This window comes from Zosterops lateralis (genome assembly GCF_965231275.1).
Source record: "Zosterops lateralis genome assembly, chromosome: 10".
NCBI classification, from domain to species: Eukaryota; Metazoa; Chordata; class Aves; order Passeriformes; family Zosteropidae; genus Zosterops; species Zosterops lateralis.
Genome location: NC_139770.1, coordinates 17,096,764 through 17,111,827, shown reverse-complemented (window position 1 = coordinate 17,111,827; position 15,064 = coordinate 17,096,764). Strand labels below are relative to the sequence as shown.

General features: G+C 47.9%; 1 protein-coding gene across 1 annotated transcript; it reads right to left on the bottom strand.

Annotated features, from left to right (window-relative positions):
• Positions 1-77: 77 nt before the first annotated feature.
• CCDC195 (coiled-coil domain containing 195) lies at positions 78-12,054 on the bottom strand. The gene is made up of 4 exons (XM_083869026.1): positions 11,974-12,054; positions 9,636-9,736; positions 6,157-6,418; positions 78-3,430 (listed from the first exon to the last, which is right to left on the bottom strand). The coding sequence occupies exons 2-4, from the start codon at positions 9,709-9,711 to the stop codon at positions 3,298-3,300; spliced, it is 471 nt and encodes a 156-aa protein (XP_083725152.1). The 5' UTR covers positions 9,712-9,736; positions 11,974-12,054; the 3' UTR covers positions 78-3,297.
• Positions 12,055-15,064: the final 3,010 nt, after the last annotated feature.

The window sequence follows — 15,064 nt, the reverse complement described above, 5'->3', positions numbered from 1 at the left end:
TCAGCAGCTAGTCTACAGGAACAGTTAGTGCAATTAGAGCAGTAGAGGAGGATGCACAGAATGGAACCATCAGTGCTGTTCTCCATGCAAGAGGTGTTCCAGGGGGTTTGCTAGGTGTGGTCCCATGCAATGAATACCTGTTAGCTTTTGGAGCATCTCACTAGCACATCCTCTGCCTTAGCTTCATCCAGAAAAGATCCATTTGTGTGCTGTGAGACCACTCTACAGAGAGAAATAAAGTATGGTAAGTGGGTTTGGGCAGGAAATTCCCTCAGGAGTGCACTCCTGACTGAAATGTTGTTGCAGGCACACTCTGTAACAAGTGGACCTTCCACCATACAGCTGAGCAGCACCAGTCAGGGAGTCCAATTTTATTGAATGGAAAGCTTTACTTATTTATTTGGATTTTGTTATCTAAGTATTGTTCATTATTTTGGCAAGGGAGAGATCTGCTGTATGTTGATGCTGTGTCTAAGTGTTATAATTGTTAAGCTGGGTATCAAGATCTCAAACCCTGGACTCTGCTACCCTCAGACACACAATCTAAATATCACCCTCACTCTTGGTAACTCCTTCCCATCATCCCAGTGCTCATGGCTTTGTGCTTCTGTAGTACAACTGTAGCTTTGAAAAGAGTTTCCTGAAGAATGAGAATACCCAATTTCTCTCACTCACAATGATGTGAAAGTGAAGTAACAGTTAAATCAGCACTATCCCAGTGATTGAAGTCAGGAAGGAGCTCTGACAAGACCCTTGTGTCTCCAGCCCAGAGATGTGTTTCAGTACTCTTGGCTAATCTTGCTGATGGAATAGAGAACATGTCATTTAACAAATGGCACTGGAGGACTCTGTCATTGTTGGCATTTGCTGTGGACATCTAAAGCCACTTTAGCCCCAAGCACAAGTGTGACACAGGAGTTTACATCCCTCAGTGGCCAGTGTGAATGCAGCAGGGAAGCTCTTGCTGACTGGTGTTTTTGTAGTCCCACACCTGTGTGGCTGAACATCACTGACCACTTCTCTGAAAAAAAGAATTTCCAGTTGGAAATGGTCCAACCAGTCTGGCCACCAGTGAGTAGGGTCTAGTATATATTCTAATATAAATATACTACAGAGTTACAGGCAGAAGCACAGAACTCCTCTGAACTTGTGTGGATCATCTTGGGAAGAAGAAAGAAAAGAACCATGGCTAAATTGCTGCCAGCATCTCTCTGTCCTTTAACACTTGCTTTGCTTAAACCTGCTCTTCTTGCACTGAACAAGCTGTGGGTGTTCAATATTGGAATGTTTTAATTGCCAGTAAGTGTTCCATGGTAAGTTACTTCATGCTGTACTGTGGTAAAAATGGTGTGCTCAGTGGTTTCTCTGTGGCATCTGCTACAATCTGGTTCTCCTGGAGGTGCAGAGCTGGGTCAAATCTGCACAACTGCTTCTAAAAATCAATGTGCCTGTGCATCATCATGTGTTCTTAAATCTGTAGGCACTGCTAAAGACTGCAAAAATATAATTCAAAAATAAATCTTTTCATTCATATACCGACTGCCATTTGTTAATGATTCCTGTCCCTCTTTTCCCTTCCACCTTTTCTATTCTCTTTTTCCTCTAGGCCTACAAAAGTGCTCAGTCTTTGTGTCAGTCACATATCTACAGTGAATTGACACAAAAAGGGTGAGAGAAGAGAATTCCCACCACTGTTTCATGGAAGCTGAGGCTTAGAAAAATTAAAAGTTGAAACTTTTGAAAGCTTTCTAAGGCATATAGATTCCCCAATCCCATTAAATCTGGTGTTAAAACCTTAACTGTAAAAGTTGGGGTACCTTAAAGGTCCAGGGGTCAGATTTTTCAAAGACTTTTGTTACTTTCCTAAGTGAGAACAACTGGGCTTAGGTGCTTAATTGAACACATATGCAGTGTTTAATTGCAACAAATGATGCTTCCCTTAAAACATTTATAAAGCACTTCCCTGTAAAGCCTTCTAAAATGGGCTGTAAACTGAAAGTTTAGTAAACTTTCCAGACCGGAACCTTGTTTAGATTAATTCATTACATTGAATTGCAATGACATTACAGGGCAGCTCTGTATGGATCCAAGCTGAACATAAAAATACACAAATAAAATAGCAGTGAAATTGAAATAATTAATTCAATGGTGAGAATATATGAAAACTACACCTGAATATAAAAAAACTATGGTGAAATTCAAAATGAAAAAAGGAACACAAAATTTCACAGAAGTATACAACATCATGGAAAACCCAGAGGGAATGTTTTTTTTTACTAAGTCTCTGCTTCCACCTTAGAAAATTCAGGACATTAAGAGTAGACAAAGAGATGAAAATCTTAAAGTTATCTGTACACACATCTACTATGCATGTATTCTCATACAATATTCAATCATCAGTGCTTCCTGTACAGAAATAGCAGCGTGCAGTATTTTGATTCCATAAATAGCTGTAATCAAAATAAACACATGGAACGTTATCTTCACTTATATGATTAGACTAACAAGCACTACTCGTTTTTTACAAGCTGTCTGTATTCTATCTCACAGTTATGTTGCACTTGCTTGCTGAATTTCTGCTAATGATTTTTGCTCCAAGCTGTGCTGAGAAGCCATTCCTAAAAAGTTCTGATATTCACAATTCTTCTTACTGTGACTTGGTGTCCAGCTTTTATTCTCCAGCTGGATGAGCACACCAAGTGAGAAGCAGAGAAGCAGAGTTGTAGTCACATTTTCATACCAACAAGTACTTTCTCTGCTCTGTGCTCTGTTAGAAGTGAACCACAAATGGACTAAGCTTTGCAGAAATTCAGGGCAACATTAACTCTGTAATATCTCCTTAACTATTCTGTATTAGTGAAGCTTGAAAGTTTTACCTACAGAGGAAACCTCTTTGATAATTATTATTTTGTCATTTGCATCAGACACCTTTGTGTCGGGGGACTCAGCGAAGGCAAGTGGGGATGTGGTTTCTGATCTTTGTGACAAACACACCAAACCCAACTTCAACACTGTTCACAGCAGTCCTGAGCTAAGAGTTCCTTGAGATACATTGCACAGATGCACTTTGTGGGTCACCTTTGCTTTGTGTAGTTTCATCAGAGTGTCTGAGCTTCCAGCCTGTTTTGTTGTGCCTCCATTTCCATGCTGAACAGCAGGCCAGTGACCCAGAACACGGCTGGGTGATGCTCTGTGGGCATCCTGCCAAAACGTTTTGCAGGAGAGGAACCTGACACACAGCTATCATTGCAGGCCAATTTATCTCGGGAATCAATGGGCCTTTAAAAATTCACCAGCTCACATATCCTGTTCAGTGATGGTCAGTAGGTGTTTTGTGCTCTGATTTTGTGGGCTTTTGAGAGAACCTTGCTTTTCAGCAAATGATGATATATCCATTGGTAAGAGGAAACTCACAGCCTTCACTTTACCCCTGGAGAAAAAATGAGAAATCATTATGAGGGTTACAAATGCACAAAACGTGCAGAGAAAGTTAAAAAAAAAATAATAAAAAAAAATCACCAACCCAACCCAGCAAGCAAAAAGTAAATTATTTTTATTTCAACCCTTGCACACTACTGGAGGCAGGATTTCATGCCATTCACACAGTCATCCCAAAGGACCAGGCATGGTCCTCTCTGCTGGAAGCATCTGCCTTTTTCCATTGAGTCTCACATCTCCCTATCAGTGCCTGACCTGTGTGTACAAAGCTATGTGTGCACAGAACCCTGGGGGTGCATATGCACCCACAGAGACCCCTCAGTAATTTCAGTATAATAGACCTGAAAAGAGTTCTCAGCCTCTTTTATCCTGTCTTTAAATATTTAATTTTTTTCCATTTACCAAACACAGTGGGAATCCCTTGGTAGAAATAATACTTTAGCATATATGAATTAAAATATTTTAGACATGCAAATTAGAGATGATTTGTTAGCAGTGCTGTTTTTTATTACTTGGATGCGACTGCACGCTATATAAATTCAAGGTGATACTTCTACAGAGTTAATTTTAAAGCAAAAATATTCATATCACATACAGGATTATAGCTCTGGAGCAAAACGTGAGGAAGATGCAATAAAGAACAGGAAAACCTGACATGAAGCAGCATGCTGGAAAGCAAAAATGTCATCCTTGTAAAAAATTAGGCTTAATAAGCTTGCTGAACTAATTGCTAGAAATTACCCTGCTAGTGAAAAGCTGACTAAGATTGGTGACTGTGTTAGGCATTTGAGTATATACTGGAAGCTTCCACCATTAACACCATAAAAGATACCAAATATTTTTTGGTGTAAGAAACACAAAGCTTTGTGCTGCTTCAGGATATCAACCAGCCTGCCGAGAGGGGTTTAGGTGAAAAGCTCTTTCCACAGCCACTTCTCCTCCGGGAGCAGCCAGCAGTGAGTGCACATGAGTCACTGTTCAGCTTGACAAGGCAGCTCTAATGACAGCGATAAAATCATCAGCGCTGTCGTTTGGCCACGGGGCACCCGCCAGGTCCCAGGCATTCGATGTAACCGATCTGTGCTGCTGTTTTGATTGTCTTGAAAGCTCTTTCCCTTCCTGAGCAAGCGGCAGCGTTTGCCATTGCCATTCCCGTGGTGTTCCCACCACGCTCACCTTCCACGTGAGCCGGCTCCGGGCAAACCCAAAGAGTTCCTGTGCACCCAGAGCCTGGAGTGTCCCTGCAGCCCCTGGGGTGTCCCTGCAACCACTGGAGTGTCCCTGCAGCCCTTGGAGTCTCCCTGCAACCACTGGGGTGTCCCTGCAGCCCCTGGAGTGTCCCTGCAGCCCCTGGGGTGTCCCTGCAGCCCCTGGGGTGTCCCTGCAACCACTGGGGTGTCCCTGCAGCCCTCGGGGTGTTCCCGCAGCCCCCGGGGTGTCCCTGCAGTCACTGGAGTGCCCTGCAGCCACTGGGGTGTCCTTGCAACCACTGGGGTGTCCTTGCAGCCCCTGGGGTGTCTCTGCAGCCCCTGGGGTGTCCCTGCAGCCCCTGGGGTGTCCCTTCAGCCCCTGGAGTGTGTGCACAAACCCAGAGTTACAGGGCCAGGGTGCTTTGGAAAATGAGACGAGTTCCCTGCCAGGGACTAAATTTAGGTGTCTAACTGCTGTAAAACAGCTGACCCTGAAATGTCCTTACAAGAAAACCCAGGTGCCTCTGAAAGCTTGACCTTGTTGTTCCCTGCAGCCTCTCAGAGAGGAGCTGGGCCCCAGATCAGCTTTGCACAGGGAGTGCAAGGGGCTGGGCACTGGTCTGCTCTGAAGATTTAGGGGGACAGAATAAAAGCTGCTGTGGTGTGCCATGCACAGGCACCTCCACACAGGTGACACAAGCCACAGGAGTTGTCAGCCCCCACTGGGCTCCTGTCCCAGGACATGCATGGGCAGGCAGGCAGAGCCTTGGACTTCTCCCTGCTCAAACAAATGCTTTTGAGGCCATTTGGATTATTTTCCTTTTGAGCACAGCATGATTGGGCTAAACCCAGGAATCAGCATGAATTCCTAAGGTGGATATATCAGCAACAGGATGTGGCTGGGCTATCATATATCACAGTCTCATCACTGCTGGTTCTACCTGTGGTTGTTGTCCTGTGCTGGAAAGCTTCTCATCAATGAGCAGACACTCAGGGCTGGTCCAGCAGCCATTTCACTTAATTTAGAAGCTGTCCTGAGACTACTTTTTTCAAGGCTGAAAGCATTAACTTGTAATGCTTCAGTTACAGGGGAAATATGATACAGTATCTCTGAATCCATGAGCCACAGTAATCACACTTCTAAAGGCATAGTGCAGAGATCCTTGGTATTTCTGTGCTTTTTTGTTCAAACTTTAAAAATCCCTTTCAAGCTTAGCTTGTCAGAACATCAATCTGCAAAATTCTGCCTGCCTTTAACAGAGCAAAGATTTCAACCCCCTTCTGTCTCCCTCAGCCTCTTCTTTCTATAACAAATTTAACCTGCCACCACTGCCAAACCTCATGCAGTGCAGGGACGAGCAGCATAACTTCCTCAAAGGGGGTCTCCAGCCTGCTCAGAGCCCATACACATCCAAATAATCATTTTGCTGATGACATAGTAAAACCCAGAACAAAGTCCATATATCTTATTAGGTGAAACCTGTGACCAGCCCAGGGAGGTGATGCTGTGAAGGCAAACCAAACCTACTGGCACTTATAGACGTGCTCCTGAAACAGCTTCATGTCGCTGGAGTGGCTGCAGGAGAGACAAGTGGCTGGTGGTTTTCCAAGCCCTTTCTCCTGTTCCCTGCTGAGCTGTGCTGCAGCAGTGGGGGCTGGTGGCTGGGCACTGCCTGGCACCTCTGGGAGCTCATTGCTTGCAGGCTTCCTGCCAGCCCAGTGGGACCTTGTGCTGGAAGGAGCAGGAGCTGGGGACACGGTGGGGTAGCGTCTCACAGTCATGGCAGTGTCTGAGGAGCAAAGAAAAAACATGAGATAAAAACAATACTAATACTAGTAATACTACTGTTGATAATAATGGCAATTCAGATATCCTCAAAGTATTTTTGGAGAGCGACTTTTTACATGGGCAGATAGTGAGAGAACAAGGAGAAAGAGTTTTAAACTAGAAGAGGGGACATGAAATTTTAGGAGGTGAGACACTGGCACAGGTTGTCCAGGGAAGTTGTGGATGCCCCATCCCTGGAAGTGTTCAAGGCCAGGATGGATGAGCCTTTGAGCAACCTGGTCTGGTGGAAGGTGTCCCTGCCTGTAGCAGGGGTGTTCAAACTGGATGGTGTTTAAGGTCCCTTCCAACCCCAAATGACCTATCATTCCATTTTAATCACTTTTTTGGGGCTCAAAACCATTTTGCATGTGGTGAAGCTGAGAGGCAGAGGAGGCCAGATAACCCCTTTAGGTCCCACCCTTTGCCCTAGAAGGCAGCTGGAGAGGAAGAGCCATAGGGTCAGAAAGCACTTTCCACAGCTTTCCCCCTTGCCAAAAGACCCTGGAGCTGCTCCCAAGCTGATGACTTCCCTAGCCACCAGTAGCCCCTGCCCCTTTGGGCTGGTAACCTGGCCACTGGGTCAGAGGGATTGGCAACAACCATTATTCCATCACAGCACCCCTCTGGCTGCATGAAAATCCACTCGTGCTGGTCAGCCTTTCATCTTATTCCTTCACACAGGTTTGCCTCCATGAAAACTTGTGGGGCCATTTCTCCAATACTTCTCACCAAGCAACATTTTGCTCTGATTCCTGCTTCATTAATTCCTCCAGAAGTCCCAATCAGACTTCTATAACTGAGAAATATTTCCATTTTTATCCTCTGATAGAATTGTGAAGAGAATGTATTCTTATATATTGACCCCTCTCTACCTCAGCAAGCCCAAACTGTGCTATCTGCAAAAATAAACTGCACATCTGGCGTGATGTATGCAGCCAAGCCATCATTCTTCATTATTATTATTCCCATCTTTGACTAAGGCAGGATGGGTTATGACATGGTTATGAGCATTGGCCCTTTCCTGCCTGGAACAGAGAGGGGACAGGCATGTGGACGAGAGCCCATGCCTGTGAAAACCCAAAGCAGAATTCTTTGAGTTCAGAATTCTCTGAGTTCAGAATTCTCTGAACTCTTTGAGTTGAACCCTTTGTCTGAGCAGCAGCAACCTACTCCACTAAGCTCAGCTGGCGGGGAAACACCCCGAAAACCCCACAGAGCATGAGGTGGAGAGCCAGTGGCTTTGGTGTGAGCACAGGATGAGCCCAGGGCGCTCGCACGGAGTTAACCAGCCAGGCAGCGAGGGGCTCAGCCCCATTCCCTGCGGGCAGGACGGCCCGGCCGGGCTGGCACATCCTGCATGGGCAATGCCAGGGTGCTCCGGACAGACAGACGGACAGACAGACAGATAGAGAGACAGAGAACCGCCCTGCTCCGTGCCAGGGTGCCCCGGACAGCCCCGGACAGACAGACGGACAGACGGACAGCCGCCCCGGTCCTCTCCCTGTACCTGTCCTCTCTCGGGGCGCTGCAGCGCTGCCCTGCGGGGCTGCCGGGGGCGCGGCCGGTGTCCCCCCGGCACAGGCGAGGCTCCCAGCCGTGCTGTCCCCATCTCCCGGGGCCGGCACAGCCCTGTGCCCGCAGCCCCGCAGCTCTCCCTTCAGGGCCCTGTTTTCCCTCTCCAGCTGGTTGATCCGGGAGCGCATCTTGCGGATGAGCTGCAGGAGGTGCGCGTTCCCCTCCATGGCCCCTGCCCCGCGGGCCGGCCTCGGGCACACCCGGCCCTTTAAAGCCCCGGGACAGGGCAGTCCCTCCCCGCACGGGCCAGATCCCGGCCCCGGGAGGGATGGAGCGGGCTGTCAGGCTGCCCAGAGAGGGCCATGATTTATTCATTCGGGGCTCGCGTTTCAGGGCAGAGCCGGCCTCTCCCCGCCACACAAACCGCTGTCAGCACGGGAGAGCTGTCCCACAAGAAACCTGCCCACCCCTCGCCTGTCTCTCGGTTTTCTCCGCACGGCTGAGGAGCACAGAGCCCATTTCCTTTGGTTTGCCCAAAAAGGTCAGTGATCATCTCCATGGCAGAGAGAGTCACCCTTTGCTGGGCAGCAATCCATCTCTTCCCCACACGGGGTGATTTACACTCTGTGTCTGCAATCACGGGGTGATATTGCTCTGTGTATCTGGAATTTCAAGTCCAGAATTAGTAATTTCTCTCAGGAAAGTAAATTTCTAAATGAAAGCTGATACAGTGCAAGAGCCCTGCTATTAGCAACACATACCAGCAGGTGTGATGGACAAGCAGGCCCAGCAGAGCTCTCCTGGAAGGCTGGAGCAGAGCCCGGGCCCTCTCTGGGCACCCAGGGAGGGTCACTGGAGAGGAGCACTGGCACAGCACCCAGAGTGTAACCAGAGACAGAACAGGCAGGATTCTTGCATTAGCAAGAGAAACACAATCCCCTGTATTTCTCTCGTCATCCAGTCCCTAAAGCCATCTTTCTTCTGGCAGTAAGATGCCAAAAGCTGTGGAGCAGTCTTCCTGCTCCCCAAAACATACTTCAAAATACAGAACTGAGAATGCCAGAAAGTCAACAGGGAAATAATTTAACATACCTTTAGCTTTGAGGCCCTTCACTTCCCAATAGCTCAACAGTGAGTCAGAAATAACCGAGAGAAGAAAAAAAAGCCACATTTTATCTGTGTTCATTTCCCCTCTCTGCTGCTGGAGGCAGGGGGAAGGGAAACTGTTGTGAGATGCTTCAAACATGAGATGACTCAGTCTTTGTTTATCCAGAGGTGTCAGAAGGGCTGTTGTGAGGAAGCCACCTATGGGAGGTGCTGCTGCCCAGCATCAGCCCTGCTGTCAGCTCCTGGGGACCTCTCCAGGGGGCTCTGTGTGGTTCAGGCTGCAGGCAGAGAGGTGAAATGATGTCAGTTCTCAGGCTGCAGATGAAGCCCACAGCACCTGTGCACTTTTCTTGAGCTTGGACCCAGGCTTAAATAACAGTGTAGGTGCCCCTATGCTGGGGATAACATGTAGGGAGCATTATGGGTCTATTTCTCCAGCAAGCAGATCAGGCTGGAGCAGTGACAGCACCCATGTGTAATTATAATATTGCTGCTGATCCTGCAGCTGGCAGGTTGGGCTGGGCAGGGGACACTTACCAGCTCAGCAATTAACTTACCCCAGCTGTAGCTGAAGACATCTGCTCCTCTCATCCCATGCCTGCTGCTCCTCTGGAACTGGATTGGAGCAGGCATAGACCTTTTGATGCACCAGAAATGTCTGAGGTAATGAGTTTTGTCTTGTAACCTTGTACAGCTGCCCCTGCTGAAAGGGCCAGACGACTCAAGAGTTTTGGACAATGAAAACCTGGCAAATCTGCCTTTGCCACTGGGCTGACCAGTGTGTTCCCTGAAAGCAGAGAGAGCTTCATGCACCCAACTTTGTTGTTTGTAAGTTCAGTGGGGTCCAAGATATGTGCTTACCCTGCCAGCAGCTGCTCTGTGTGTTCCATGGGTGGGAAACATGCTGGGTGCCTCAGCCATAATACACTTGCAGGCTGCAGATTTTGGTGAGTGGATCTTCAGTGTGCCTTCCTGAGCCTATTCCAGACACCCATAGCTGTGTGGCTTTTGCTATAAAACACTTCAGCTTTAAGTCTTTTAACAGAAAGGGCAATTTCTCACACCTGAGATGCTTTGGCAAGTTGTCCTTTGTAGGATAAGGACACAGGTAAAGTTGTTTTCACCCTCAGTCATATCTGAAGCTTTCTGCTGGGAGACCCATAGCAACACCTCTGTGTGGCTGCTGGTGGATGTGCTCCATCTCAGTGCACTCTACAAACTGTATACCAAAGAGTACTGCAACAGAAAACCTGAAAACAAGACACAGAAAACTTGTGGAGCACCTTCATCCAAACCCTGGGGAGCTCAGCTCTTTATTCTGCCCCTGCCCAGCACTGACATGCAGCAGCAGCAGCGTGTGGGCAGGGCTGCTGCTGGGGCTCCCCGGGAAGGGCTGCACTGAGAGCTGGGAAAGGACAGTGCCAAAACTGCCACCAGCAGGAAACAGCACCTCACAGCCACCAGCACTGCTGAACAGCTTTTGTAGCTGTCTCACTTGCCAAATCCCTCTTGCTCCCCTAAGCCTAGAGAGATTAAAAAATCAAAAGGGACTCATTGCTACTCTAGTATGATTTTTTTTTTTTAGCATATCACAAGATTTAGTCTTGGAAAATCCATCGGCAGCAGGTGTGTGAATGTTTTCTGTGACATGCTGCAGTTGGAGGTGTGTCCTGCCTCCCAATGGCACCGGAGTCCCTGTGCAGAAAGATAGAGCCTCCCTTTCCTGGGGCTAAATCTGACCAACAGAGCACAATACTGGCACTGCATCTCCATCCTCGCTGGGACAGGATGGGGGAGAAGCACAGCAGCCCACCTGCCCCCACAGGAAATCTTGGGGAACAGAACAGCTCACAGGTCTGTCAACCCAGCAGCAAACCTGAAGCCCAGATCTCTGTCAGGGCTGGAGTCTCTGGAAGGTTTGCTGTTAATCAGCCTCAAATGTCAACAGCACTAGATATATGCATCCTATAAAAAATTACCAGAAAAAGGCAGCTCTGGTCGGGGTCAAATGCCAAACCCTTCCAATTCTCACTGTGCAAGAACATGGCTGTGCCCTGAGTCCTTGCTTGATTTCTGAGTTTGACAGGTTTTATCCTTCATTGTGGTGCAAAAGAGGCTGATGCTCTTCTGAGTCTGGCTGTACAACTTAAGGAGGTAAAAAAAGAATATTTCACTGGATTTAAAAATCAACAAGAAGTTTTTTTGTGCGTACGCTGATTCTGTTTTGCTGATACGCTTCTGATAATTTTTCTTCTGTACATCTGAAAGGACTGAATAGGTTTAGTGTCCAAATTTGATCCCATATTGGCCTTCTCTCAGTGGCTTCTCTATTTAAGTGGTAAAGTTAGAGGTAAACAGTAAATTTAAGAAGCAAACTTACATTTTTTCCCAATTTTAATTTCTCCCACTTAATTTTTCTTAAAGTTGAGACATTTAGACCTTTGTGCATTTAAATGATCCCTATGCTTTCCTTGGCCTATCCCATTGCATAAGGCTCAGCAGCAGGTTTAAGATTGATGCTGGACTTGAATGTATTTTCTTCTGAGCACTCAAATAACAGCTTGAATGCAAAAGGACATGCAAGTCTACAAGGCCCTTCCTCACCTGAGCCCAGCCACAACAGTGTCCCCTGGTGCTGTTCTGCCAGGCCAGGTCACATCTTGCTTTGGATGCATTTCATCTGTAAATGCGCATCCATGTAAAGAAATGCATCCTTGTGAGAAAAAATTTGACATAATAGATTTTCCAGCAGAAATTGGAAATGTTCTAACAATTGGACAAGTGGCCCAGTCTCTCAAGTTTGCTGGTCATCTCTGAGTTTAGCAGAGTTTCCTGGCCATGCACTCCCTGGGGAGGGGCTGCTCTCAGCCCCAGTCCCAGCCTGTGTTCACCCACCCCAAAGGTCCATCCCTGCAGGGCCACTGCTCCTTCCTTTGGCCGGTCTGGGCTCCTCGCCAGAGCTGAGCTGCCACTGCAAAGGCAAATGCAAGAGCCTGTACCAATCTCTGCAGCAGTGCCTCAGGCTTTCCCCAGGGCAATCAGCTAAGTATTCACTGACTAGATTCATTACAGGGCTGTTTGGAGCCCCCCCAAAGGGGGAGGTACCTCCCCCTTCTCTGAGCTGGCACCACTCCGTAGCCAAGCAGAAGAACCTGGAGGCCCATTTTGGTACATTCCCACAGATAGAAAAGCCAAAAAATATCCATTCTTATTCTGGAGAGTGTGGCTTTTGGGTCTTACCTATTGCACAGCCAAAACCTGCTATTCCTAAACCCCTTGTGAAGGACAAGGGTGCACTGGTGTTGGGACACCCGTGCAAGAGGGTGCCAGTGCCACCAGGCAGGTGTCCCCAGAGCCACAGCCCACCTAGGCTGGTTTTGGGCGCTGTCACAGGGCTGAGGCGGTGCCTGTGCTGCAGCAGAGCTCTGTGGGAGCGCAGGGCAGCGCTCAGGGGGCTGCCCCAGGCGGGGCGCGGTGCTCCTGCCCCATCACCGCATCCCCGGCCCGGGCTGAGCCAGCCCCGCTGTCCCGGGCGCCACCCGAGTGTCACAGGGCGGGGTCACCGCCCGGCACACGCCACCTCTGCACGGAGCCCTTCCCTGAGCCCTCTCGGACAGACACCTCCGGACAGAGCGCCACTTACCCCGTGCCTTGCTGGGACAAGCCAGGGAGGCAACTGCGGGTCTGCAGGGATGCTCTGACCTTGACACTGGAGTGGGAGTGCTGACCTTGACATGGGAGGAGGAAGTTCTTCAGCTGAGTGGGAGCGGGACATGGCACAGGGGGACATGGCCCAGGGGGACATGGGGACAGGGGGACATGGCACAGGGGGACATGGCCCAGGGGGACATGGGGACAGGGGGACATGGGGACAGGGGGACATGGGGACATGGGGACAGGAGCTGCCCTCGGGCACAGACACACAGAGCAGCAGCACTCGGAGGGGAGGCGCAGCGGGGAGGGCAGCTCAGTGGAATTGCTCCCCAGCCCCACGCGAACAAACTTGGCTGTTCTCTCCGCCTGAAGAAGACCTTGCCTTCCCCTCATGATTGATTAAACGCTCCCTTTTAACCACGGCCGAGTGGGGACTCGCTCACAGCGGGGCCGGCGAGGCAGCTGTGGGGAATGAGCTCCACAACCTCCCAGAAACAAAGCGAGATGGCAAAACCCAATTATATGTGTAAAGCATTCTCGGGTTTCAACACCTTATTAGGTAATGATGGCACAGAGTTATCTGATTAGTCTGTTAAAAGGTAATCGTTTAACTTATTAATGTCTGTTAAGCATCTCTTTCCTTTTGCAAGGACCACTTTCCTGACTGTGCCTTAACTCCCACATGTCTGCAGAAAATCCCAAACGAACCATATTAAAAGGAGCTTTGATTTTGAGCTTTCAAGGTTTCTGAAAGGGGTCTGTATTCCAGCAGGGGATGCTCAATGCTTTTAAAAAACAAGGCTTAACCTGAAAATGCAAAATAGAAACACCAAGATACATGAATCACATCTGAAAACCTCGGCTATGATTTTGGACTGGGCTGGCATGAAGTTTGGCTACAGAAACATTTCAAACTTCTAAGAGGGCAATTCAGGTCTCTGTGTTGAGTTTCCAAGGCTCTAGATCTCTGTCCCTTTAAATGGATCCTCGAGTTAGTGTGGAATAATCAAAATTAGTCTCTTTTATGCCAGCCCCCTGCAAGCACAACATATGCTGCAGAGTACAAACCCATGCCTCATGCAAGAGAATCTTTATGCTCAGCTGGAGATTTTCATAATGAGGAGCTTGCAACTGGGCCCAAAGTTACCTGCACAGAGCTTGTGATAGCTTTCAAATTAAAACAAGCCCTCACTCATGGGAGAGAGCATCATGATTACAGAGCAGCCCCAAGCACAAAATACATCCCAAAATTATTATTATTATTATAATTATTAATAATTTCTTACTCAGCTCTCTTTTCTCAAGCAAAACACCCCATATAAAACCTGAGTATATTTGAAACCCTGTAGCTATAAGGGATCTCACCATGGGCAATCTGTGATGATAATGACATCTAAACTATGACTCAGAACTACAGGGAACATCACGTGGCATTTGCAGGTCACAAAAATGCATCACAGTGTAAGTAACACCCTCACAGCTGTCCCTAACACAAAGTTAGACTATAGCTAACTGCAGCAGTACATGGGGAGCACAGCTTAAAAAGCACACTGAAAATGCAGCTTCTGTAAAATGGGACATAGTTAATAGGAAAAAAGGAAACCTGCTGCTGTTCATGATGAGATGTCTACACTGAGAACTTCAGGATACTCTAGTGAGTTATGAAAAACCTCAGCCTGGACAGAGATGTCGGTAATTATGATTGCACTCTTGCATTACTGAGAATTTTCCAAAAATACTGAAAATTTTCTAAAAAGTACATTGTCAGCACAATGAAACACTACAAACCATGCACATGTCTCGTGTAGGCTGTGACTCCCAGCTAAAAGGGCACTCATTACTCTGATTCCCACCTGACCGTGCCTCAGAGATGCTCTTGAAGGCACAGGACATGCCCAGGGCTGATCCCAAACCTCTCTTGGGTACAGCTTCCCTGAGGGGCAGCAGCACCTCCTCCTGCAGTGCCATGAATCAGAACTGTTGGGTGCCAGTGTTTTTACATCTTGAGGCTATAGTGTGAAATACACACACCACTTACTGACTACGAGGCTCTCCCAGATGGGCTCTTTACCATTCTACCTTAAAACCACTCAATAGTCCCTCGGTCTGATAATCTACATGCTGTGGCAGCTTTCCCCTAACACTGCTCCTCTCACTGTACTTTTACTTTTTCCCATCTCCAAATGCTCCAACACATGCCTGGAAGGTAGGAAAGTTCCTTGGTATTTTCCATAGCTAATATTTCACCAAGGAACTGTGCTGGACTTTTCTTGAAAAGAATAATAATGTTCTCATTTCCTCCCCCAGCTGCCCAGCGAGCTGAAGGCTGCCC

What these genes read in the sequence shown, in the direction of transcription:
- CCDC195 (XM_083869026.1), bottom strand. Translation starts at nt 9,711, where the DNA reads ATGCCTGCTCCAATCCAGTTCCAGAGGAGCAGCAGGCATGGGATGAGA. An exon ending in TGTCTTCAGCTACAGCTGGG is followed by an intron (nt 6,419 to 9,635) that starts GTAAGTTAATTG and finishes TTTGCTCCTCAG; the next exon opens with ACACTGCCATGACTGTGAGA. An exon ending in GAGCACGTCTATAAGTGCCA is followed by an intron (nt 3,431 to 6,156) that starts GTAGGTTTGGTT and finishes TTTTTTCTCCAG; the next exon opens with GGGTAAAGTGAAGGCTGTGA.